Raw genomic sequence first — 24,560 nt, 5'->3', positions numbered from 1 at the left:
ATAAAACTAAAATTTAATCGCAAATCCTTAACAATGCTTTTAATATACAAAATATATTAAATTTAATAATCTTTATGACATTGAGTAATTAAATATAGAAATAACACTCCATACAAAGCCTTGAAATCAACCATTAGATTCAAGTGGGCAGGTGTATGTACTGTTTCCATCAGTCCTAGTGAATGAAACGGGTTTGGCCAATGTAGTCTAAGACAAAGGACACCAAAAAAAACAGACCCATTTGCGAGCACTTAGTGTCACATCTATGTACAATATACAAGTGTCATTGCATTATGATTCATTATTTAACAATACGATTCAGAAAGCATTAAACATATTTAGTTTATCGTTCTACTCTTGATATTTACTTCAGTCTGACAAAGCACATTTTTACTATATATTTACTTTTATACTGATGCATTTTTACTTGCAAATCCACAAAATAAGTTGCAATGCGATTTACATTAAGATAAATATATCTTAAATAACCAATGACTTATTTCCTAATTCATCCGTACAAGGTACATCTTCTCATGATCCTTTTTGCCTACTTTATACAATTTTGAAAATCAAAAGCGCTACGTTGCGAATTAGGATAGGGATTGGTGTTTTTTTGCATTGTTTTTTGGATGGAATAGGGGAAGCAATACTTATGTATTATGGCAAAGAGATATGAATAATAATAGTTTGGCAATTAGAGTTCACTGATACAAATACCAACTAAAAGGGGCTATTTTGATATCTGTAATTGCATTATTCGGTTCACTCGTAGCAGATACAAACTCTCAAGACGGGTCATAATGATCTGCTGAAGCATAAAAAAAAGGATTTTCAAAACAGTGAACAAAATAAGAATGCGTCATTATGGGGGACATACAAGGGGATGTGGATATTAACTACTTTCTATGAATGTAAAATGAGACTAGAAATAATCAATTTAAAAAGCGGATTCATGTACAAATCAAGTTTCACTGTATTTACAGAATGTATTATATATTAATAATAAAAGTATAAAATTTTTGACTAAAAATTATGTGATATAGACTACTGTTTACACCAAACTATCCTTGTATGGTCCTTAAATTGAAAGCGAAATTTAATTTGTATATGCCTATGGTAATAATTTATTATGGTATTAGCTTAATGACTAGATAATTGATGGAATGATTTAAGATGGATGAATAATCTAAGAGTTATAATGAAGATTCTACTGGTGGCCCCAGTGTTGAGCTATATAAGTAAATAATTATATAGAAATATCTTCAGTCGAGGAATGTCCTCTCATATCTGTGTTTTCAACTACTTTTAAATCAGTCAAAATAACTACTTCATACGGGCTGCAATCGGAAAGATGCAACAGTCCACAGAACCATCCGTAGAAACCTTTTTCCAAATCACACACCTCCTTCCACCAGCTACCGCCGCAGCATGTCAACTGCGCTATACCAGCGTACAATCCTACACCTACAGTAAATAACAGTATCAAAAATGGATACAAAAGTATGACAAAAGGCGATATAAGAACTCGTTTCCACAAACTCTTTCCTTCGCTCACAAAAGTGAATATATTGTACCATGTAATTGTACCTACGTAAAAGGAGTAGACTCCCGAGACTAACATCACAAATGGCATGCAAATGAAGGTCCAGATCATCACGTGAAGTCCTGCAGTCGGAGAGCAAGCGAACCACTGTTGAGCTTTGCTTATTTCTTTGGCTACAATAGCCGCTTCCAAGATCTCCAGCTCTTCCCGCGAGATATTCAGTTTGACGTCTATGTTCTGTCCTTTCTTTTTACCTCTTTTTATTGTTCCCGTCATCGTCAAATAACCGTCTGTCGAACTGCTCATAACGGATCTCTCCGGAGAGCCAGAAGTCTCGGAATCACATTTCAAGGCGGATGTTTCTGTATCGATCAAATCTTCACTCTGGGGATTGGATTGGGATGTGATATTCACCTTTTTCTTCATATTTTTCCCGTGTTTATAAGGCCCTTCGGATACAGAGCCCATTTCTAGACTTGTTTCTGAATGTGTTTGAGAGAGATTATACGGAGTTGGTGTGTTGCTATCATTAGTATCTTCGGAGCTTATTTTAACATTTTTCGGCATTATTATTTCATTGTTGGAACCTCGCACGTCATCGTGGCTGGAACAAGCATCTGAAGAGTTCTCGTAGATCGGAGAAAGATCCACCATTTCTCTGCTGCTGTGAAGATTGAAATGAAGCTGTTGGTACCCGCTCTTGTGCAGACTTTGTGGCCTGTCGTTAGTGGTATCTTTCTCAACATGAGTCGGAGATGGGTCATATTTTTCATCATCGTCATCAGGTATCATTGGCAAATCCATAATTGTGTGACTTTTTATTCCATTGTTTCTACCAAAACCGTTTCCATTCAATTTATGATGTTCCATCACTCCTTCCGTAAAGGATTGCTTTTTAGCAGATGTGTTGTTGGATGCACCCTTTAAAATAAACATGCAATTCATAACACATATATTAACCTTTCCGGGTGTACAAAAAATTATTATGAAGATTATTATGAAGATAAAAATTATGTTTTTTTTTTTTTAAACACCTATTCGAAATATTTTTCAATTATGACAAAATTACAAACAAATATCCACAGATGTCATTGCTATACAAGTTACATCATACTAACTGACAGACGGACTTCGATGTTCATTAACGTCCATACTCCTTTAAGGAAAAATCGCAATGACGTTCATTTACGTCCATACTCCCGGACTGGTTAAAAGCTTTTATTATACTAATTCATCAACTGTGTCATTTGTAAAGAGATAACCAGAACCAATACATAATCTGGGTGTAAGGTATACTTTTAAAATCTTTCAACAATTAAATTCTGTGGATAAACAACTTATTTTTTTAAATATAAAAACTATTTAGTAGTCTAAAATAAGCTAAAATATTCTGGTAGTATTTCATATTATTCAAAATATTGTGTAATCAAGACACACATGCAAATGCTGTTCATATGCCTAGTTGTTTTTTTAAAGCACCTAAATTCAATATTACAAAAATCTTGATAAAAGGGTAAACTAAATGTGTATTTTATAAATTATAATATTGTTTGCTGATTAAATGATTTAAAAAAATTACAAACCTGAATAACAATAATGTGATCGACATGAGCTGCGGTTTGTGCAGATTTCTTCCCATTTACTCTCTTCTTGGGAGCAATTATTGATGGCTTTTCAATTATTTCCATATCGACAGTCATTTTTTATCAGTCTTTGTTTACCTAAAATATTTCATAACAATAAGCATCTCCTTTCATGAAAAAAACATATATTTGAAATTAAATGGGATAAATACCTGATATTCTACGGAGTTTTTTTAAACTCGTTTTTTTTCTCGATTAGTTACACAAAATTATAATTTCTAACTTTCACATTGCTAAAAAAAAATACAATAACTCGATTCATATTCCAGATGCACAACTTTATAAAAATGTCTGGCTATCTTCTGATTATTGATTTTACCTTCACCGTAGGCGAGCTTGACTCAATCTTAAGAACACATTGCCAAAATTAAGATTTTTTAAATTTTATTTTTATGCTAATTTTTTTTATAAAGATATTTTCATACTTCACTCGGTATAGCAGCTAAAAAACATAATTTCAAAAATTTGAACTATTGTTGACAACGTAAGTATATTTCCTGTTTTATAAAATTGCCATATAACGTAATTTAATTTGAATTTTTTTATTTGGGGTAGGTTGTATTACTTTGGTTCTTACGCGAGTTTTATCTGGCGTTCAAGAAAGTATATTTGACAACTTTGATTTTAAAAAACATCAACAAATTTCCCGCGCGACTTTGACAGCCATTGTTTTTTCGCCTTGAACCTGTGGAACCTGTGGAAGCGAGCGCGTTTCGCGTGTTGAACTCTTGTACATAAATTATAGAGTTTATAGTTAACAGATTTGATTTAAAATGGTAAAAGACTCAAAGTGGTCATATTAAAACATGTAACGCTAGTTTATTTGTATTTTTTTACTGTTTCTACAAAGTTATTGTAACTTTCAGAGTTCTCCGATCCCGGACACACCGAGCGATCGCGATGGAGCAAGATCTGCTCAAACTTCTCCTGCTAGAGAATATGAAATGTTCGAGGATGAAGGAGAGCTCCTCGGCGATGTCTCAAGAAACGAAGAGGAGGAAGAAGATGGCGAAGAGTTGTTCGGTGACAACATGGAAAAGTAGGTTTTAATACCGTATTTCAAAAATGTGCATACATATTTGTAAAAAAAAATTCAACAACTAATTAACAATTATAATAAATTTTTAATGTAAATGGCAAACTCTAAGCAAATAATTTTGAACATCCTTACTGAGACAATGCTATGTTTATTACCGAAACCCTCAAATACTGATGCTGATTTATAAATTAAAATTTTTTTCATTCATTTTAGTATGTTGTATAGTATTTAAGAAGCCGCATCAATTCAGATAATTTGATTTCATCTTTAAAAATATATTTTAATCTGTGTTTCTACAAAATAAATTCATTGAAATAAGATATTGAATAATATCAATTGATACAATCTGCGTGTAACATAGCCGTTTGAGACATGATTAAGTGCACCTGGCTTCCTAAGTGTCAAAAGACTATTTACGTACTTTAAAACTTTCTTAAATTTCTTAGATTTTGCAGTTGTTTATCTAGTCATTTGTTTTAGCACATCATGCTGTTGTGTGTCAATATTAATAGCCGATATTACAGCTGCCATTTAACACATGCTTTAAAACATCACCCTGATCATGCAATCGCAGCTAAAATGTCAACTTTAAATATTGACACATATAACAATTGATTAGTTCTATAAAACGGTTTATAACTTAAAACAAAAAACCTCACAATAAAATGAAAATGTTAAATGCATTAATTCGTTCTGAACCTCCAGAAATGACCCTTTATTACAGTAGGTACTTCATTATGAAAATTTGTAATGTTAACTAAAATGGAATCATTTTAGTAATTTAAAAAATAAAAAAATTTAACTTATTATTTTTAAGTTTTATTGTTTGCCAAGAGACTCTTCATGAAAACATGAAATGCTTGATACTAATTAAGTTTATGTCTTATTAAAATACTGTCACATTTGGTTGGGTTAATTTCAGGATTTTATTATTATGCGGCATTAAAAGATGTTATTGTCCTTGAATAAGTTTATAACGTGATAAAAAAGTTTTTGGATACATTTGAAATCCACCTCATGTCGTTGATCAATGATTGGAACTGTAAACATACTACCTTTCTCCGTGAGTGTCTATTTTCTATGTCGCTGTCTTTTGCCGCTCATTATGAATTTATTCCAGTTCTTTTGAGATGATTTCCCGATATCTCAGTTCAAAAAGTAGGTGACTAACAAGCGGGGGCTTGTAATCCAAAATTTTATTTCTAGCCCAAAATGTGTCAGGCTATGGTCCCATGGTTAGTGTTGCGGACTCTTGAGTTAGAGTTTCTCGGTTCGAACCCATTCTACAACAATTTGATACCTTTTTCTAATAATGAGCCGCTTAGGCTCACAGAACTGTACGAAATTGAAGTATTTTTGTAAATAATGAAAACACAAATATTTTTCTTTTTAAATTTTTTTTAAAAATAAAATCCTGTTATTCGTATCTTTATCTACCTAAGTTAGTTGTGAAGGTAGGATAATTATTCTAACTTGCATATTACATATTTTGCGAATGTCTCATTACAGTGACTACCGACCGATGCCCGCCCTGGACCGGTACGACACGGAGAACATGGATGATGAAGGAGACTACGATGAGCTCTCGGTGGACGGGAGGAGAGCTGCCGAAAGGGAGATGAGGAGGCGTGATAGAGAAGAAGGCATCATGCACAGAGATGATAGGGAACTTCTATATGGTAAACTTCAATAATCCAAGCTTCTTTAATACTTCAATAATCAAATACCCAAGTTCTTTTGCCTAATCGCCAAAAAAATTGAATTTTGTTAAGTAGATAGTGTTTTAGTATTAATCAGTCTTGAAAAAGAAGGGGTTTGCTTTGAAACCGGTAGATATAAAAATTAAGTTATAAAATATTTTTAGTGATTTTAAAACAAAGTTATATTTTAATTGTCCACCTCCGTAGTGTAATGGTCAGCACGCTCGGCTACTGTTCTGGAGGTCCCGGGTTCGATTCCCAAGGGGGGTAAAATAAATATAAGTGATTTTTTCACTGTAATATTTATTTAATATTACCCTGGACTGGTACCTGAAGCGGAGGGCTGATCACCTTTCCTTCATGTGTAAACGATCAAGATAACACTGCGTTTATATGACGCAGTGCCCTATGCACCATTGGGTGCGGATTAGGGTTTTATTATATATATTTTAATTATTCAATAATCCCGTCTAATTTTTATATTTATGATTAAATTGATTTTTTTTTAAATTTATAAATCTCAATAAAAATCTCTTTTTTATAGTTCCACCCTATGATGGGTGATTTTTTAAATGTGTAGTTACCATAAATATGCCTATTTAGTGATCATTGATCCACCATTGAGAGTAAATAAATAAAATGATAAATGGATATTTATTTATGTATATACAGTAATCCGTGCCAGCAAAATAACGCGCTAAACGAATCAGTGCTAACGAGGATCTATTTTTCACATATAATAATTTAAATGCTTTGTCTTTTTTCTCCTTTGACACACTTCCTTGCACAAGTTCGAGTATCGCATTTTTATATATGTATAAAAACTAATGCATTTCAAACGACAAAACAGTATTATAGTACATTTATAAACTTATTGGAAATGCACACACCGTATACAAAACCAAACGGTATAAACTTATTAGTAGTCGACATGCCGTGCACGCTACTGAATAAATATCAGGAAATACCGGAGTAAAAGATTGCATTTTTCGGTTCCTTGGTGAATCACTTAACCGCGCTAAAAACGGCGTTATTGAAACAGCATAAATACTGGTGGCATGAAGCGGGGTATTCTTCATGTACCTTGTTAGATCCCCCCAATGTTGGCAATCACTATGGCAAAGATTTCGTGATCCTGCGCCGTCATCGCTCTTATCCTGGTCCAGTTGCGAATGTTGCGAAGCCATGATGTTCGCTTTCTGCCAGGTCCTCGGCGTCCTTCTATTTTTCCCATTATCAAGAGGGGTATTACTGTACACATATTGATCCTTGTCCCTTTTGAACATCCAGGTGACTCTGACGATGAGAGCACGGCTCCGCGGACCAAGAGACGCCGAGATGCGGAGAAGGCCGCCGCAGGAGAGACCATGGGAGAAGACGCGGTGGAGAGCATTGAGAATCTGGAGGACACCAAGGGACTCTCCGTCAAGGAATGGGTATCCATGTTGGGACCACGCACGGAGATAGCTAACAGGTAAACACATTTTGCTGTTCAAATTGACTTTAACAAGGTGAAAAATAATCTGGGCAATCCCAAGTGGACTTGTGACGAGTGAAATCTCCAAAATGTCATGTCGAAATCTCAGAAAAACCTAGTCAACTCAGAATTACCTAGAAAATATTTCATCTACACTAAGTATCCATCAAATTCTATATCAGATATGGACCCAAAGTGTGTCTACGACTAGTAACTCCCCCCCTCTTAGGTCTATGATACAACACAATGCAAATACCTGAGTATGTGTTTTACGTCAACTTTGATGCCAAATCTGTATTAAGAGTAATATTTCATAGCATCCATCCCTATTCTGACAATATCACTACGTATATGCCTATGGTAACATGTCACTCCCCATGGCATGCAGAACTTATTATTTTCATAACAGTTTAGATGCGAAAAACCATAAATTAGTGTTGAAAAAAAAATTGGTCATTGTAGTATTTGTCAGTTAGTTATATTATATTTTATCAACAACAAAAATATAAACTTTAAGTTTTTTCTCGGCTTCATTTGTAACGATATTATAAATATTGATATTTTCTAATTCCTTTGAGAACATTTCTACTTGTGCTTTTCTACGCATTTTAAATTAGTGCAAGTCATAATTTTTTTTGCCCTTGATTACCGAATTCTACAATATCATACATTTTCATTTGGTACTGAAATTTGGAATAATCACAGCATAATACACACATGTTGATGAAAATAGGCGTTTCAATAATTTCATGCATCTTTATGTATAGTGGAACCTTGGTATTACGAGCGCTTCGGGTGATAAACAATTATGACTACAAACATCCGAATGAAAAAATGCTTTAATTTTCAAACAAAATATCTATCATGTTTTCATAACTATCATATTTGCAAACTGATGCAGGATTTTTATTTAAAATCTGAAATATTTATCACCCTGGACTTTTTGTAACCCGAGGCTCCGCTGTATGCTGTTAAATTGGTTCAATCAGTTATAATACGCATAAATTTTTTTTAAAGTGAACTGTGTAGTGATATTTCATTAAAACAATCCACAAAATAAGAATGATCATGTTCCTTTGTATTGGTAAGTAATTTCATTATTTATTTATGACTTTAACATACTTAAGTGTGACTTATAGTAGATTTTAAGTTTATTTATAAGGCATGAATTAATTTTATTGTACATTACATAAGTTAAATAAGTTTTTGGGAAAAGACAAAGAACCTAGCATGCTTGTCTTTTTCTTACTGCATGGTCATTATTATTATTGTTGATTGTAGATATTGGTTTTCACACTGTATTATTATTAAGTATGGTTGTATATCTTCCACACAGATCCCCAAATATTCCAACCGAGCCCGATTCCAAGAGTAAAGAGGATAAATTAAAAAAAGACCCAGTCGAATGTTCAGATAGTGACAAAGTGAATCAACGTAGTACTAAAGGTCCTTCTAAAAATTTAACAACGAACATGCAGTTACGCGTTAAGACAACATTACGCAACCGTAGAATTCGCTACATCACTCCGAGAAAACGTAAAATTATAAAGCGATTAAAAAAATTGCGTAGAAAAACAATAAAATCCAAGCGGTTGTTAGAACTGAATAGCCGATCTTCAAAAAAAGTCAAAGACCTAAAAACTTTATTAGGAGTTCTTCACAAGAAACATTTTTTAAATGAAGACCAAATTGAAGTATTATCATCTTTTGAACACATCAAGGATTTATTTAAGAAAAACATTGTATCCTTCAACATGGTGAATCACGCGTACTCGGCTGATTTCCGAACCTTCGCTTTAACTCTGTATGTGTATTCGGCGAAAGCGTACAGATTTGTGCGTAAATATTTCAGTACGCGCCTCCCGGACATAAAAACCATCAGTCGGTGGTATGAGACATCAAACGGGATGCCCGGATTCACAGCGGAAGCGTTTCAAGTCCTCAAAACTAAATCTAAAGCTGCGAAACATAAGCTTATATGTAATTTAGTTATATCCGAAATGCCGATAAAGAGGAATAGGGGATTTGGTGAGGGATGTACCGGATATGTCGATATGGGAACGGGATTAGAAGACGGGGATTACTTAGAAGAAGCGAGAGATCTCGTACTTTTCATGGCCGTATGTATAAACGGAAACTGGAAGATACCCTTAGGATACTTCCTGCTGTACGGCAGCAGCGTAGAGGAAAAGAAAAATCTAGTCAACATGTGTATTTTGAAGTCGTTCGACGCCGGCATTGAAATAGTCTCGGTTACGCTCGGCGGAGATTGCCATGCGAGCATTTCAATCGCAACGGCCCTCGGCTGCAATTTATCAACCGACAACACCAAGAATTTCAACTCTACATTTTACCACTCTATCTGTGATAAACGCATTGCGGTCTTTTTTGATCCCTGCAATTTAATAAAATATATCAAACTCGCCCTGACCTCTCAACAGACATTACTAGACATTCACGGTTACCAAATTCAATGGGACCATATCAAAGAATTAGGAGGATTGCAACAGAATAACTTCTCTGCGTCCGCTGATAAGTTATTGAACAAGAAACATAATCGAGAACAAAAAGTTATGCTCAATTTAGCCACGCGAACATTCAGCAACAGCCTGGTAGATGCCATCGAATATTGCAAAGGAGACTTGGAGATACCCGAATTCGAAGACAGCTCCGGTACAATGAATCTGATTATAAATGTGAATTATTTGTTCGATATCCTCACATCCAAAAATGTCATGCAGAGAGATTACGGTCAAGCGTTGAATGAAAGGAATAAAAAAATTGTATTTACTTTTTTGCATAATGTTAAAAAATATATAGAACATTTACTTATTTTTTCTAACAACGAGAAGCTTATTGATGATGGGGTCGTAGGGGTCGGATTTCTAGGTCTTTATGTTTGTATCGAAAGTGTTAAATATTTGTATGATACCCTCGTTTTAAAACGAAAACTTCTAAAATACATTCCATTTCACAAAACCAGCGAAGATCACATACAACTATTATTTAGTAATATATTCGTAGAAGAATATTCACCACACCCGACGGCCTATGAATTTAGCGTTTTTTATAAAAATCTGCTCATGTATTTCAAACCGGTAAAAACATTTAAAGGCGGACATATACCTTTAGAAAAAATATTTATTTCAAAGAGCGCGTCGCCTACATATAACATTAACGTTACTTCCGATAGATATAGGTTAACAGATATCATGCGTCCCGACACCATAAAGTATAGACTGCAGCTAGAAGTCCCGAAAGACATTCTTGATTCGGAAATCGAGCTAGTGCCTTATATCGCCAGTCATATAGTTCACTTTTTAAATCAAGAAATAATATGCGAACCATGCGTCTCAGCCCTTTTCGTCACACCAAAAACCCACAAATTCATTTCGACTATCGGGTTCGAAGAGTACTCCAAACCGTCTCCCGACATTATGAAAATTTGCACTAAGACTGAATCTATCATCAAGTACCTGCTCAAAATCAGCGGAGGGAGATGGTTCCTTCCCAAATACGACAGTGATTATATCGTTCATCGGGTAGTCAAAAGTTACGTTGGCGTAGACATTTTCAAATCCCTGAAACTGCATATGTTTGAGCATCCGCCACTCAACAATCATTGCCTCCATTTGATACGGGCCGTTGCTGAAAATTATGTGAAAATCCGAAATCATAATATAAATCCCATGTTCCTTATACAACAAAATTTTAGGCGGCGAATGACCCGTAGAGAACTGATGAATTGAAACGAACGAAAATATGACTGATTTGTAACAATCGTCTCGGTATCATAAATATGTACTAGAATTCCTACTATCCTAATCAATTGGGACTGAACTCCATTCAGGTAATTGAAAATGCGGATAATTGGATTATTTTTTTCCTAAAAAGGGGTCTATTTTAATTAATTAAAAAGTAAAGTAAAGGCAACACTTGTACATGTTACGCGTAGTTTCAATACTGTACATTAGTACTTCTTCTTCATCTTCTTCAAACCCTCATCTGCACCCAATGGTGCATAGGGCACTGAATCATATAAACGCAGTGTTATCTTGATCATGACCACATGAAGTAAAGGGTAATATTGAATAAATATTAGAGTGAAAAAATCACTTATATTTATTAAACCCCTCTGGGAATCGAACCCGGGACCTCCAGTGCGGTAGCCGAGCATACTGGCCATTACACTACGGAGGCTGACAATTACATTAGTACAGTGTGTACATACTGTACTGTAAATGAAAGTCATCGCTTTCTGAATATCGCAGCAAAGTAAGCTGTTTGACAGTCATTGTCCCTATTTGCGGAGGGAAAGACAAAAGCGCGCGTAGACAAAATCATTATTTTGCGAATCGCAGGACGTTTCCTCCCTAATTATCCTTTTTTTTAATTCTGAAAGCTTTTCGCATAGTCGGTGTTCAGATAATCGGAGTTCTACTGTAACAATTATTAAATTTAATTTATAATATAGCGACATTTTCATAAAATACTACGTCAAGGCAACATTAAAATTTGTGATCTCAACTTATAGTATTATCTTGACTGAATTACATAAATTATCTTTATTCAAGCACAATACGCTTATTGGTTCAATAAAAATTGTGGTTTGATATAATATATTATTTATTTTATATTTTCTCTAAACAATTGCTTTTCTAGTAAATGAAATAATTATGTTTTGTTTTCTTTGCTTACCTTTGATTTTTATGTTTATTTTCATGGCCTTGTTAGATTCAAGCTGTTACTGAATACATACTATGTAAAAATTTGAAATCATGATATATACATATCATGTTTCGTATAAAACAAAATTTTAGGCGGCAAATGATCTGTAGAGAACTGATGAATTAAAAGTAATGAAAATGGGACTGATTTGTAATAATCTTGGTTTTATAAACAACAATTATTTTATTTAAATTATAATTATAGCGCCATTTTTGTTAAATACTACCTCAATGCCGCTTTAAACTCTTGATCTCAACTTAAAGTATTATTTTGACTGAATTATGTAAACCATTTTTATTTTAGCACAACACGCTTATTGGTTCAATAGAAATGATGGTATAATATAATATTTATTATGTAAAGGGATATTTGAATAACCTTTTTATATTTTTAAGTTTAATGACTTGGGATTTTTCCCACATTTTATCAGAAGCATGTTTATTGTGTTATCCTCATTTTACTGTGCAATAAATCATTTTTGAGGATTGGTGATACCCTGATTTTTTTAGTTGATAATAAATACATTTATCTTTGATTTTCTTTATTTTAAAACCCTGTGATTAGTTTATCAGTACTTTTTCTACATTACTCTAATGATGAATATATTAAATTTTATAAAATTAAATTTGTTTCAACCAATTTTTTATTATTAGTACACTTTAACCTACCGGTTTTGACAAGAACCTTGTCATCATCAGGGTTGATTAAATTCTAAAACATTAAAATACTCAAAATTAATTATATTCCCTTACCAATAACTTCCACACACTCCGTAAAAAAATCCGGTAATCGTAAGAAACCGGTAGGTTAAAGTGTACTAATTATAAAAAAGTGGTTAAAACAAAGTTGTTTAATTCTATAAAGTTTATAAAATGTGCCACAAAGTATCTGCGAAAAACATTCAAGAAATGAATATATTAGTTGTGTTAATTTAGATTGTCATGTATAAGATTGACAGCATAATTTAAAAACTAAAGAAATATCTTTGGGTCGGTAGATTATGAAAAATACAGCACTCCCCACTACTTTAACCTTCGAAAACATGGTAAGTAAATAAATGAAGTCCTTAAATTTGTCACTTCCCTTATGCCTGTCCGCGGGAAGCCTCTTCGACTACATATTCATGCAAACAATTTTTTTGAAGCGTGAACCTTATTAAAGCAAACTGAGAAATCGTGTTATTTATGAGAACTTGGATACATATATGCTAACTATAATGACACACTATCCTCACTTGATCAATCTTTCAAAGGAAATGCAAGGACATTATTCGCAATAAGTAGTGTTCTTATGGATACCTTACTTCAAAAAATTTTTATCAATGAATTAATTCCTTTTTAAGTGTGTAAACATGTTTTATTTGCTGTACCCTGTAATTTAAACAAGATGTATTAGAATTGCAAAAAGGTTAAGTTCTCGAGAAAAAAATTAATTGTAATGTGTATATTTGGTTCTTTACTAATAAGTTTGGTAACCACTGACTTGAACCAACTAATGATGGGTTGTAAACTCTGTAAATAAACTTTATCTAAATTGAAATATCAATAATCTTGAAATAAAGCAAATTTGCAAAGCGACAAAAACTAAACTCAAAATATTGTAATCTTACCATTAACCCTTATAGTGCTCAGATTATTTTCACATATTTTGCATAAATTGCTAATTGCTTTTCATCATCACTACTTGACGAATTTGACATTTGTAGGTAGAAATAAAAAACTTTTACTTAAAAAAATACAAAAATCAATGTTAAATTAACAGCAAAATAATTTTAAATGGTTATTTTTAAATGTTATTTACTTATTAAAAACGTTATACATGCGCGCGCTAAGACACGTCCGTACAGGTAGATACCTAAATCAAATTGCGCAATAGTCGGTATTTCGACGCTCCGCACTTTATACGCATTAATAGAGAGTCCATCTATCGACGGTTCGCACTCTAGGGGTTAAGAAGGATCATTATATTATTTATTTTGTCGAAATGTTACAATTTTTGTTTATCCCATTTTATTCTAGATTCAAGAGCTTTCTCCGCACATATGTGAACCAAAAAGGACAGTACGTTTACAAAGAACGTATACGCAGGATGTGCGAACTCAATCAAGCCTCGTTCCATGTGGAATTCACAGTCCTCGTCGCAAAAGAGAACGTACTGGCCTATTTCCTTCCGGAAGCACCTTTCCAGATGCTTCAAATATTCGACGAGGTTGCCAAAGACCTGGTGCTGCAGATCTTCCCGAGTTACGAGAGAGTCACGTCGGAGATCCACGTCCGCATCTCGGACCTGCCTCTCGTTGAAGAGTTGCGGACGTTCAGGAAGTTGCACTTGAACCAGCTGGTCAGGACGCAGGGGGTTATCACGGCTACCACCGGAGTGTTGCCGCAGCTGTCGGTCGTCAAGTATGATTGTAATCGGTGCGGCCACGTTCTGGGACCGTTTGTTCAAACTCAAGACGCGGAAGTAAAACCGGGATCTTGTCCGGAATGTCAGAGCTCCGGTCCATTTATGGTGAGTAAAACATGTCAGCCATTAATTATTTATTTATTTTTAGCAGGTTTTTTAATAGCTAAAAGCCAATAATAATAATATTGCAGCCACACATTGAACACACGAGTCGTGTTGAATAAAAATAAGGATTCATAGCCAGTTTTATGTGTTTTGGAAACGAAGGTTACACTTATTTTTGATGTTTAAATAAATAGAAAAAAATTGATTTTGAGTTGTGGGATTTAAAAAAATTCTGAATTTTTGTTTATCTGTATAACATTATTTTATATGCAGTGAACGTGCAAGTGTATAAGTGATTTTTCACTCTAATATTTATTCAATTAACTGAACTGGCGCCTGAAGCGGAGGGCTAATCGCCTTTCCTTTATGTGTTAAAAGATCAAGATAATACTGCATTTTTATGATGCAGTGCCCTATGCACCATGGAGTGTGGATAAGCATTTGAGGAATGAACATGTTAAATTATAAAATAGTAGTAATAATTATTTCCATCAAAACAAAACAGCAAAAAATTCTAAACTCTCTTAGGTCGCCCGTCTTTGATCTATCTATTTTTCTCACAGGTCAATATGGAGCACACGGTTTACCGCAACTACCAGAAGGTGACGATCCAGGAGTCCCCCGGGAAGATCCCGGCCGGCCGCATTCCTCGCAGCAAGGACTGCATCCTGCTGGCGGACCTGTGCGACCGCTGCAAACCCGGAGACGAGGTTGACATCACGGGAATCTACACCAATAATTACGATGGCTCCCTGAATACTGAACAGGTGAATTAATCTTTTTTATTTTTCACTTACAATCAGATGCTTCTCGTGGATTATTTACACTTGTCATCACAACATATGCAGACAAAGTAAATATCCACCAATTAGAACAATGGTTCTCAAACTTATAAAAATAAATTCTCAATTATTTTTCAGCGCCCCCCATTTGTTTTTACTTCACCACATCTTAAAAACCACAGTGACATTCATTACTTTAATTCTGTACGACTCTTTTTTTACTAGTGGTAGCAATTAATACTATGAAAGCTATGTTTAATATCTTTAATTTTTATGCAATACAATCAAACAGGTCAGAAATATGAACTAAATAATTGATGTTGTGTAGCGGGTAGGTTTTAATTTCAGTGAATTTTAACATATTAAGTAGATGAAATTACAATTCAGCCATGGCCCCCCTAAACCACTCAATACCCCCCATTTTTTCTGGGCCACTTACCGCTCTCCTCTAGGCCACCAGCGCCCACAAGGATGCGTTATTGCCAACTTTGAAAAATACTGAATTAGAACAACAAAGTATCAAAATTTTCACCATTTTCATAATGCCAAAAGTGAAACTTCTGTGACAACTACGGAGATAAACAAAAAAAAAATAGTAATACAGTAGAATTGCAATATAACAAAATCCAAGGGACCAAAAAATATTAATTCCTTAATAGAATTCCCACATATAACGAAATAAATTTTAAAAAATCATACTAAGTATCTATATGTTACACGCCGTCGCAAAAAAAAATGTTGCGCGGCTTCAAAAAAAGATCGCAAGTTCTGCAAACAAAGGAGGAAGCAGGCCATAGAGAACTGAATACCTACATATTTTCACTAGTTTTCTTATTATCCTTTCCCTTACAATGCTACAAACAGCCGCACGAAACGATGATACTCATATTATTATGTACACCGTATGAAAATGTGATTTTAAAACAGGAAAAACGTGAATATTTAATTGTGTGTTTTACACCAATAAAAGTGTTGCTCTTGCTAAACGAAACAGCTGTCATTTCAAATAAATCACTAAGCATGTTCTGATTTTTTTTTATAAATAATGTAATAGTTTTTTGGTACTTGTTTTTTCAGGGTTTCCCCGTTTTTGCGACTGTGATCCTAGCCAACCATATAGTGGTGAAGGACTGCAAGCACATTGTGGAGTCGCTGACTGACGAGGACATCTCCACCATCATCAAGCTCTCCAAGGACCCTCGGATAGTGGACAGGATAGTGGCCAGCATGGCTCCCTCCATATTCGGCCACGACTACATCAAGAGAGCTCTGGCCATGGCATTATTCGGAGGAGAGAGCAAGAATCCCGGTAAACAAAATATATGTATTTCAAAGTAGAAATTGTCTACGGGCAGTCACGTTGTGGCAATATCTATCCATTTTTAATTTAAGTTTTACTTGATAAATACCACTTTTTCTTAAAGTCATAGCGACATGTGTTTCGATGCAATTTGTATCATTTTCAAACACCATATTGTTTTTTTTTTATGTATTAATTTTAAATCAAACACAGATTTTTTGAGTCTACTAAGTTGTATTTTATCAACAAAAACTTGTAAAAAATTAATATTGTGACAATTGTTTCGCCTTGTTAAGGCATTATCAAACGAACCTCACCATGAACCATATACGGTGTTTCACCGTGTACGGTGTTCTGAGTCAAGAACTTTCAATTATTTGTGAAGGATAATGTATACAAAGCCAACACCAGATTACGGTTAAATGTCTAAACTTTTTTGTAACCCAGTGCAGTAACCAAAACTGAAATAAATACATTCACAAGCCAACTACATTTATTAGACATCTTAAAAAAATCAATAATTTGAAAATAGCCATAGAAATCTGCACTTCGAACTACCTCATTTGGAGATCTCATCACATTTTGGTTGGGCGGTTTTTTGATTAACCCCGACCCTAATCGGTATACTAATTAGGGTCGTATACTTATCACAAGTAACCTAATCACTAGGAAAAGCAAACCCAATTCTGATCTGTACAATGTTTTTTGGCGTCTCTTTAGCTCTACCAAAAGTTAGCTAATAGAACACTTATAAGCGTCTCCCGCTTTCTACCAACAGTATGTACGCTTTTATGTATTTCCCACAAACAAAGTATTATGTTACCAATATTTTGAATATTGTCTTCTTTTTCCTTTTGACTTCTTAATAGTCACATACAGAAGTCAAGTGCTGGTTAAACAGAGGTTAACTTATTATTCCGATAATTTTGACTGACTTGTTGTGTGCACACTTCAGGGCAGAAGCACAAGCTGCGTGGTGACATCAACGTGCTGATCTGCGGAGATCCCGGGACAGCCAAGTCGCAGTTCCTGAAGTATGCGGAGAAGATCGCTCCCCGGGCCGTGTTCACCACGGGACAGGGGGCCAGCGCAGTCGGTTTGACCGCATATGTCAGACGAAGTCCGGCATCCAGGTATAGTGGACTCGCAACTTTCTGTTGGCAACTCATGATTTTCTTTTAATGTTTTGTATTTTTTCATGAATTTTAGGGATTTTTATTTATTGGCACTTTGTTGATTGTGATATTGATCGCAATTAACCAGATTACCGATTGTGACTGCCTTTATTTATTATTTTAAACACATAGAACTACTACTACTACTACCACCACTACTTGAAAACCATGTAAATAAGTTACAACCAATTTGGGTAATAAATTATCCGTTTAAGTTTTGGAGAAGGTGACCAACATTTTTACTGTGCGTCTCTCACACTCTCCCTCATAACACAAGCACTCGAGATATTTTTCCAATACACAGTGCGTGTTTTGTCAAATCATGGTCACCATCAAGATCAATTCAATTTCATCATGTAACTATATGAGGGTATAGTTACGTGATGAAGTTGATCTTGACAGTGATAAAATTGTTTTTCTCTGTGATTATTTCCACAGATAACAGTAGTATGAAAAATTAGCTATCTTTTAAGCTTAAAATTCATAACCATATCCAAAAAAAAAATATTCAAATGTTGGGTATAGGGTCAAGCTGTCAAAAACTGTGTGCCAAACGCGCGTCAGGTATTATCAATAGTGTCACAAACTTTGTGCCAGTGGCGTGTAAAGAATTGAAAGAAAAAAAATGAATGTGGCAAAATATGTAATTCACTGTGATCATAAACAATGTTTTGTTTCTGCAGAGAATGGACTTTGGAGGCAGGTGCACTGGTATTAGCGGATCGAGGAGTGTGTCTCATTGATGAGTTTGACAAGATGAACGACCAGGACAGGACGTCTATCCACGAAGCTATGGAACAGCAATCAATCTCCATTTCCAAAGCGGGCATTGTCACATCGCTCCAAGCCAGGTAATGAGGCCAAATACATTACCCTTTGTAGTACCATAGTGTATTGTGACAGATACTAATTTATTTTGTATTTTGTTTTCAGATGCTCGATAATTGCAGCTTCGAATCCCATCGGTGGAAGATATGATGCCAGCATGACGTTTTCGGAGAATGTCAACTTGTCTGAACCAATTCTCTCCAGATTCGATATTCTCTGCGTAGTGAGGGATGAGGCGGATCCCATGCAGGACCAACATCTTGCCAAGTAAGCTATCATAAATATCGTCAAGTTATATTTTGTATTTTAAAAGCATTGCTAACTTATGGTATGGTAATATAACGCTCTCCTTATCATCCATCTTTTACTTTATATAAAATTACACAATGTGAACGATGAATGATAAGGAGAGCGTTCTTGTTATGTACTAAGGTGGTGGAAGATAATCAGTATGTAATAACTAATGTTAGTAAGTTGACTTCGGTTTATTATAAATAAGTATTGCTCTAAGTGAGTGACTGGTTTCTAGGAGAGACAATATGCAGGTATGCACACAATTATGGCTATGTTGTTGTCACCAATGTGTCACTAATGTACCCACATTCTTTAGAGTTATGTAGGCATTACCAAGCAAAGTCAATGACACAAAAGTTTCATCGTTAAAAGCTTTGACTTGTGATTTTACTCTTTAAGGCCAATTGCAACATACCATAGCACCGCTTACCATTTTGTTTTGTTATGCAGTCTTTTGTGAGTCAGTTGTGTCATTTCTTTAATGTAGCTAGTTAGCTATTACGAAGTTTTCCAATAGCCACTACTCTCATCATTTTGTGTAAAGCAAACATCGAACAAATAACCACTCTACCACACACGCAGGCTAATTTCTAGTGATTGACACATTCATCAGCCAGAAAAATACAAGCATGTTTATGAAGATCTGTGTTTCTTTAGCTACCATGAAAAAAATTTAAACTATGTACTTTTTGAAGAGAGGGAGAGGAAGATCCCCACACGATAGACCAATCAAGTTAACGCAGCAGCAGGCACCTCGGTGGTTGGAGCGCTACGTGCAGCGCAGTCAAGGGATAACTGGAGAACAGTCATTGCTACCACAAGGGTCACAATCCTCAGTAATGAGGACTAAGACGGAGAAGAAGACTTTTTGAATAAACTGTGTACTAAGTCGGTGTTTTGTTGCAAGGTTCGTGGTCGGCTCCCACATCCGCCACCACCCAACTCAGAAGAGCAATGCCCCCGCTATCGAGACTTCTTTACATGACCCGGACTTCAGTATCCCTCAGGATCTGCTCAAGAAGTATATTGTCTACAGCAGAGAGAACATCAGACCCGAACTGAGGGTATGCATTCACTCATGTTATGCTTGTCCTAAACCCCTTATACAGTAAAAGTAATATTTTTTCCATTTTTTTTTATTAACCCGATGGTTGCCAGAGACGAGATATCTCGGCAAATGGCGGAGTGCCCGTATTGCCAGAGACGAGATATCTCGTCAGTACTTTTGATGACGTATTACTCCGCAGTTTTAACTCATATTGACAATCTGTCAAAAACGGAACATACATTTCCATCTGTTGAAGTTCTCACAAAATATTTTATAAAGTTTTTAAATACTTTAAAGCGATTTATCGGTATCACTTTCAGCTGACAGTTGACAGATGTCATTAGGGCTACCACTCAAACCACTTGAAATATTGATTATTTTAATCGATTGTTTTGAACGCCAGGGGTTTTTATTTTGCTCAATTTTTTTGTGTTTTTCTTATTATTTTAAAATATTATTATGAAAATATTTGTTTATTTATACCTTTCGCGTTATATTTACTCCGATTTTATCAGTGTTTTGCTAGTGATATTGGTTTCTTTTCACAACTTTTTAGTAAATAAATTATTTCTTTGTGCTAAGTTCTTTGTTCTTCTTCGTGCTAAGTGATAAAGAACAACCCGGTACTTCTCATGGCAGAAAACGGAAGGCAGAAGACATTTTTTGGAAAAACTACCACGGACCGAAAAAAATCATCCCCGACTGCGAAGTGTATTATGTGTACTAGCAAAAAACTAAGAAAAGAGTCTAGTTATAGGTGTAAACAATGCAAGATGGCTCTTTGTGTTATACCGTGCTTTGAGAAGTACCACACAATGGAAAATTACTAATTTATCACATTTCTAACTAAACTTCATTCTAAGATACCTGATAAATAATAGTTGAGTGTTAATATTAAATTTACTATTTTTTTTACATTTCAAACTATATTCCATTGATAAATAATAGTTTTGCGTTAATATTAAATTTAATAAAAACTTGCGTGTGCGACTCAGTGTGACAACCCTGTCTGAGATGAAAATTTGAAACTGGTTTAACTTCAAGAATAAAACTCTAACAATCGATGCGGGATATAATATTTGGTAAGTAAATTATAATTCAATAAAAACAACAAAAAAAATTCTTTAGACAACTTTTTTTTTTCAAAAAAATACTTGGCCTGTTGAGCACTGCGGCGTAATTTATTTGCGGCTATGAAAAGGTTAAAGAGAAATATTTGTGTTTGTATTATTATCACAATTATTTCAAGTTCATACTATTTCTGTGAGCCTAAGCGGCTCATTATTAGAAATAGGTATCAGGTTGTGGTAGAGTGGGTTCGAACTATAAACTCTGACTTAAGAGTCCGCGACACTAACCACGGGACTACTACCCGAACATGAATGAAATCAAACTCTTAAGAGTCCGCGACACTAACCACGGGACCACTACCCGAACATGAATGAAATCAAACTTTAAAGACCTCATTTTGTCCACCTCCGTGGTGTAATGGTTAGCGTGTTTAGCTACCGTGCTGGAGGTCCCGGGTTCGATTCCAAAGGGGTTGAAAATAAATGTTAGTGATTTTACACTACAATATTTATTTAATATTATGGACTGATCCCTGAAGGGCACGAATCATCACCTTGCCTTCATGTAAGTAACAATCAAGATAACACTGCGTCAATATGATGCATTGCCCTATGCACCATTGGGTGTAGATAAGGGTTTTTTCACTCTAATATTTATTCAATATTACCTGGACTACCTAGGCTACTGTTCTGGAGGTCTCGGGTTTGATTCCCAGGGGGGGTCAAATAAATAAACGTGATTTTTTCACTCTAATATTTATTCAATATTACCCTGGACTGGTACCTGAAGCGGAGGGCTGATCACTTTTCCTTCATGTGTTAACGATCAAGAAACACTTCGTTTATCTGATGCAGTGCCCTATGCACCATTAAGGTGCGGATAAGGGTTTGAATACTGAATACTGAGAATACCTGGACTGGTGCCTGAAGCGGAGGGCTGATCACCTTTCCTTCATGCGTTATCAAGTTAACACTGCATTTATATGATGCAGTTCCTGTGCACCATCGGGTGCGGATGAGGGTTTGAAGATGAAGAAGGTTGATATTATTTGCAGAGCATGGACCAGGACAAGATAGCGCAGATGTACAGCCAGCTGCGCCAGGAGTCGCTGGCCACGGGCAGTCTGCCCATCACGGTGCGCCACATCGAGTCCGTGATACGGATGACGGAGGCGCACGCGCGCATGCAGCTGAAGGGCAGCGTGACGGACGACGACGTCAACATGGCCGTCAGGATGATGGTGGAGAGCTTCGTGGAGACGCAGAAGTACAGCGTCATGCGCTCCATGAGGAACGTAAGTAAATCTATCATACCTCATCATGGTACTCCACATTGAGTGATTCGAGAGTGGTATGTTTGCCACAGAACACCTACCACATTTGAATGGGCTATTAAGGCGATCACTTTGTCCGCCTCCATAGTGTTATGGTCAGCACGCTTGGCTACATATCGCTCACTCCTTTCAAGAATGTCAAAAATGAAAAACGTTTTTAAAGTTTAAAACTATAACACAATGTTTTAAAAATAAATATCAAGCCACTTATTAAAAATATTACTGTACAACAGATCTTTTTAGGTAAAACCTGAAGGTTCTTTCTCCATTTGAAAAATATTTAGTGTATTTAAAAATATAATTTGACAATACCTTTTTTCAAAATGCAAAAACAACACTTTCAGCCCTGTAGCGGGTAAATATTTATTTAAAAATATGCCGCTTTTGCTGGGATATAGTACATTTTCTGCGCATTCTGAAAACATGCTCAACTGAAAATTTACGAGTTTTTATTTATGACGTTCTTGAAAGGAGTGAGCGATATGTGTAATTATTCAAATCCCACTGTACAGGGTGGAAAATAATCAAAAGTTTTCCTAGATTCTACCTCTAATTGATGACATCATTTTCCAGATGTTATTTTCAAATTTAATTTAATTTCAGCACTGGCTTGAAGAATGCTTGGATTTAATTGTATCTTGTAATTTTCAAAAACTACATCCACGCCACTTTTTCTTTTCTTTTTACCCTTATCTACACACAATGGTGTTTAGGGCACTGCACAAGATTGATTAATTATGCCATTGCTATCAGTCATTGGCTTAATATTACAAAGAAAAACATCTTTATTTCGACCCTCAGGAAATCGAACCTGGGACCTTCAACACAAAAGCCAAATGTGCTTACGACTACACTATGGACACACAACAACTTGATTTTCTTTAACCCTTACTGGTCCAATGTCGAATATCATTCGACATCAATTTTTTTCCTTGTAGGTCCCATGACGAATGTCATTTGACATTTTTTTCATCATGAGTAATTTGGTTAACCCGTTAACCGGGCGGTCCGCTGTCCAATTACGCAACTTGTGTAACGTGCGCAAATACTGATTCACTCCGTGTCTTAAATTCATGTTGAGACATGTATGGATGACTAATACCTTTGTTGTTCAAAAAATATACGTCCATATATATAATATAATAAACATATATTTCAAGGACGTATTCATATGTCCTATCCGTACCCGATATTGTTTACGTTTGACGTATTTATGCGTCCCACCCGGTTAACAGGTTAAAATGCATGCTCACATTTTTTTTCGCGAGAATGTGGAGCAAAGGACAAATGAATTTTTCTCCTTTGTGGACCGGAAAGGGTTAATTGTTTAATATGGTGAATTTGAGAAATATTTCAAACATTTCTTCAGTTTCAAAATAGCTCGCTTTTATGCCTCAACCTGTATGAGACATTTCGTTTATATGTAAATTTAAAATAAATATTTTGTCTTCAGTCCTTCCAGAAGTACCTGACGTACAAGAAGGACCACAGCGAGCTGCTGTACTACATCCTGCGCCAGCTGACCATGGACCAGCTGGCGTACATGCGCGGGCTGCACGGCCCCAACCACTCCACCGTGGAGGTGCTGGAGAGGGACCTGCTGGACCGCGCGCGCCAGATCAACGTCACCGACCTTAAGCCCTTCTACGAGAGCAAGCTCTTCAAGATCAACAACTTCACCTACGACCCCAAGAGGAAGATCGTCATACAGGTCGTCCAGGAGTCCAGAGCCGACTCTTAACTCATCACCAAAATAAGCTAGAGATCATTTCATTCATTTTTCAGTCACTTTGTGGTAAATCTATCCATTTTCAATCAATGTATTACTTAGTAATTTCAGTTAAGGAATGAAATGATTACTTAGTAAATACCACTTTTTCGTAAAATCTACTGTGACACGTGTTTCGATGCGTTACTACTACCCCCTCTTCAACCTTCAACGTCCTAAGGACCCAACTCTAAAATTTAGAATTAGCTCCACATACGGTATTTGAAAATGATGCGTAATGCATGGAACACGTGTCACAGTAGATTTTAAGAAAAAGTGGTATTTACTAAGTAATCATTTCATTCCTTAACTAAAATTAC

At 35.4% G+C, this 24,560-nt stretch overlaps 2 protein-coding genes across 4 annotated transcripts; one reads left to right on the top strand and one right to left on the bottom strand.

Annotated features, from left to right (window-relative positions):
* Positions 1 to 1,122: 1,122 nt before the first annotated feature.
* LOC148307364 (uncharacterized) lies at positions 1,123 to 3,575 on the bottom strand. The gene is made up of 4 exons (XM_088263556.1): positions 3,506 to 3,575; positions 3,339 to 3,419; positions 3,127 to 3,264; positions 1,123 to 2,464 (listed from the first exon to the last, which is right to left on the bottom strand). The coding sequence occupies exons 3-4, from the start codon at positions 3,241 to 3,243 to the stop codon at positions 1,247 to 1,249; spliced, it is 1,335 nt and encodes a 444-aa protein (XP_088119682.1). The 5' UTR covers positions 3,244 to 3,264; positions 3,339 to 3,419; positions 3,506 to 3,575; the 3' UTR covers positions 1,123 to 1,246.
* Positions 3,576 to 3,840: 265 nt separating this feature from the next.
* Positions 3,841 to 24,352, top strand: Mcm2 (DNA replication licensing factor Mcm2). 3 transcript variants are annotated; one of them, XM_088263552.1, is made up of 13 exons: positions 3,841 to 3,962; positions 4,053 to 4,225; positions 5,735 to 5,904; positions 7,216 to 7,399; positions 14,149 to 14,641; positions 15,205 to 15,408; positions 16,501 to 16,732; positions 17,679 to 17,856; positions 18,582 to 18,749; positions 18,832 to 18,993; positions 19,928 to 20,084; positions 22,194 to 22,433; positions 23,926 to 24,352. In XM_088263552.1, the coding sequence occupies exons 1-13, from the start codon at positions 3,960 to 3,962 to the stop codon at positions 24,211 to 24,213; spliced, it is 2,652 nt and encodes an 883-aa protein (XP_088119678.1). In that variant the 5' UTR covers positions 3,841 to 3,959; the 3' UTR covers positions 24,214 to 24,352. The 3 variants fall into 3 exon arrangements, with proteins under 3 accessions (XP_088119678.1, XP_088119676.1, XP_088119677.1); XM_088263550.1 differs by lacking the exons at positions 14,149 to 14,641; positions 15,205 to 15,408; positions 16,501 to 16,732; ... (4 more) ...; positions 22,194 to 22,433; positions 23,926 to 24,352 and adding an exon at positions 8,739 to 11,282; XM_088263551.1 differs by lacking the exons at positions 3,841 to 3,962; positions 4,053 to 4,225; positions 14,149 to 14,641; ... (6 more) ...; positions 22,194 to 22,433; positions 23,926 to 24,352 and adding exons at positions 5,170 to 5,288; positions 8,739 to 11,282.
* The last annotated feature ends 208 nt before the right edge of the window (positions 24,353 to 24,560 follow it).

The sequence above is a fragment of the Brachycentrus maculatus genome, unplaced genomic scaffold (genome assembly GCF_059751285.1).
Source record: "Brachycentrus maculatus isolate JH-2025_06_01 unplaced genomic scaffold, ASM5975128v1 h1tg000201l, whole genome shotgun sequence".
In the NCBI taxonomy this organism is placed as follows: Eukaryota; Metazoa; Arthropoda; class Insecta; order Trichoptera; family Brachycentridae; genus Brachycentrus; species Brachycentrus maculatus.
Note: the sequence above shows the minus strand (reverse complement) of the source record. Positions and strands in the feature narration are given on the sequence as shown.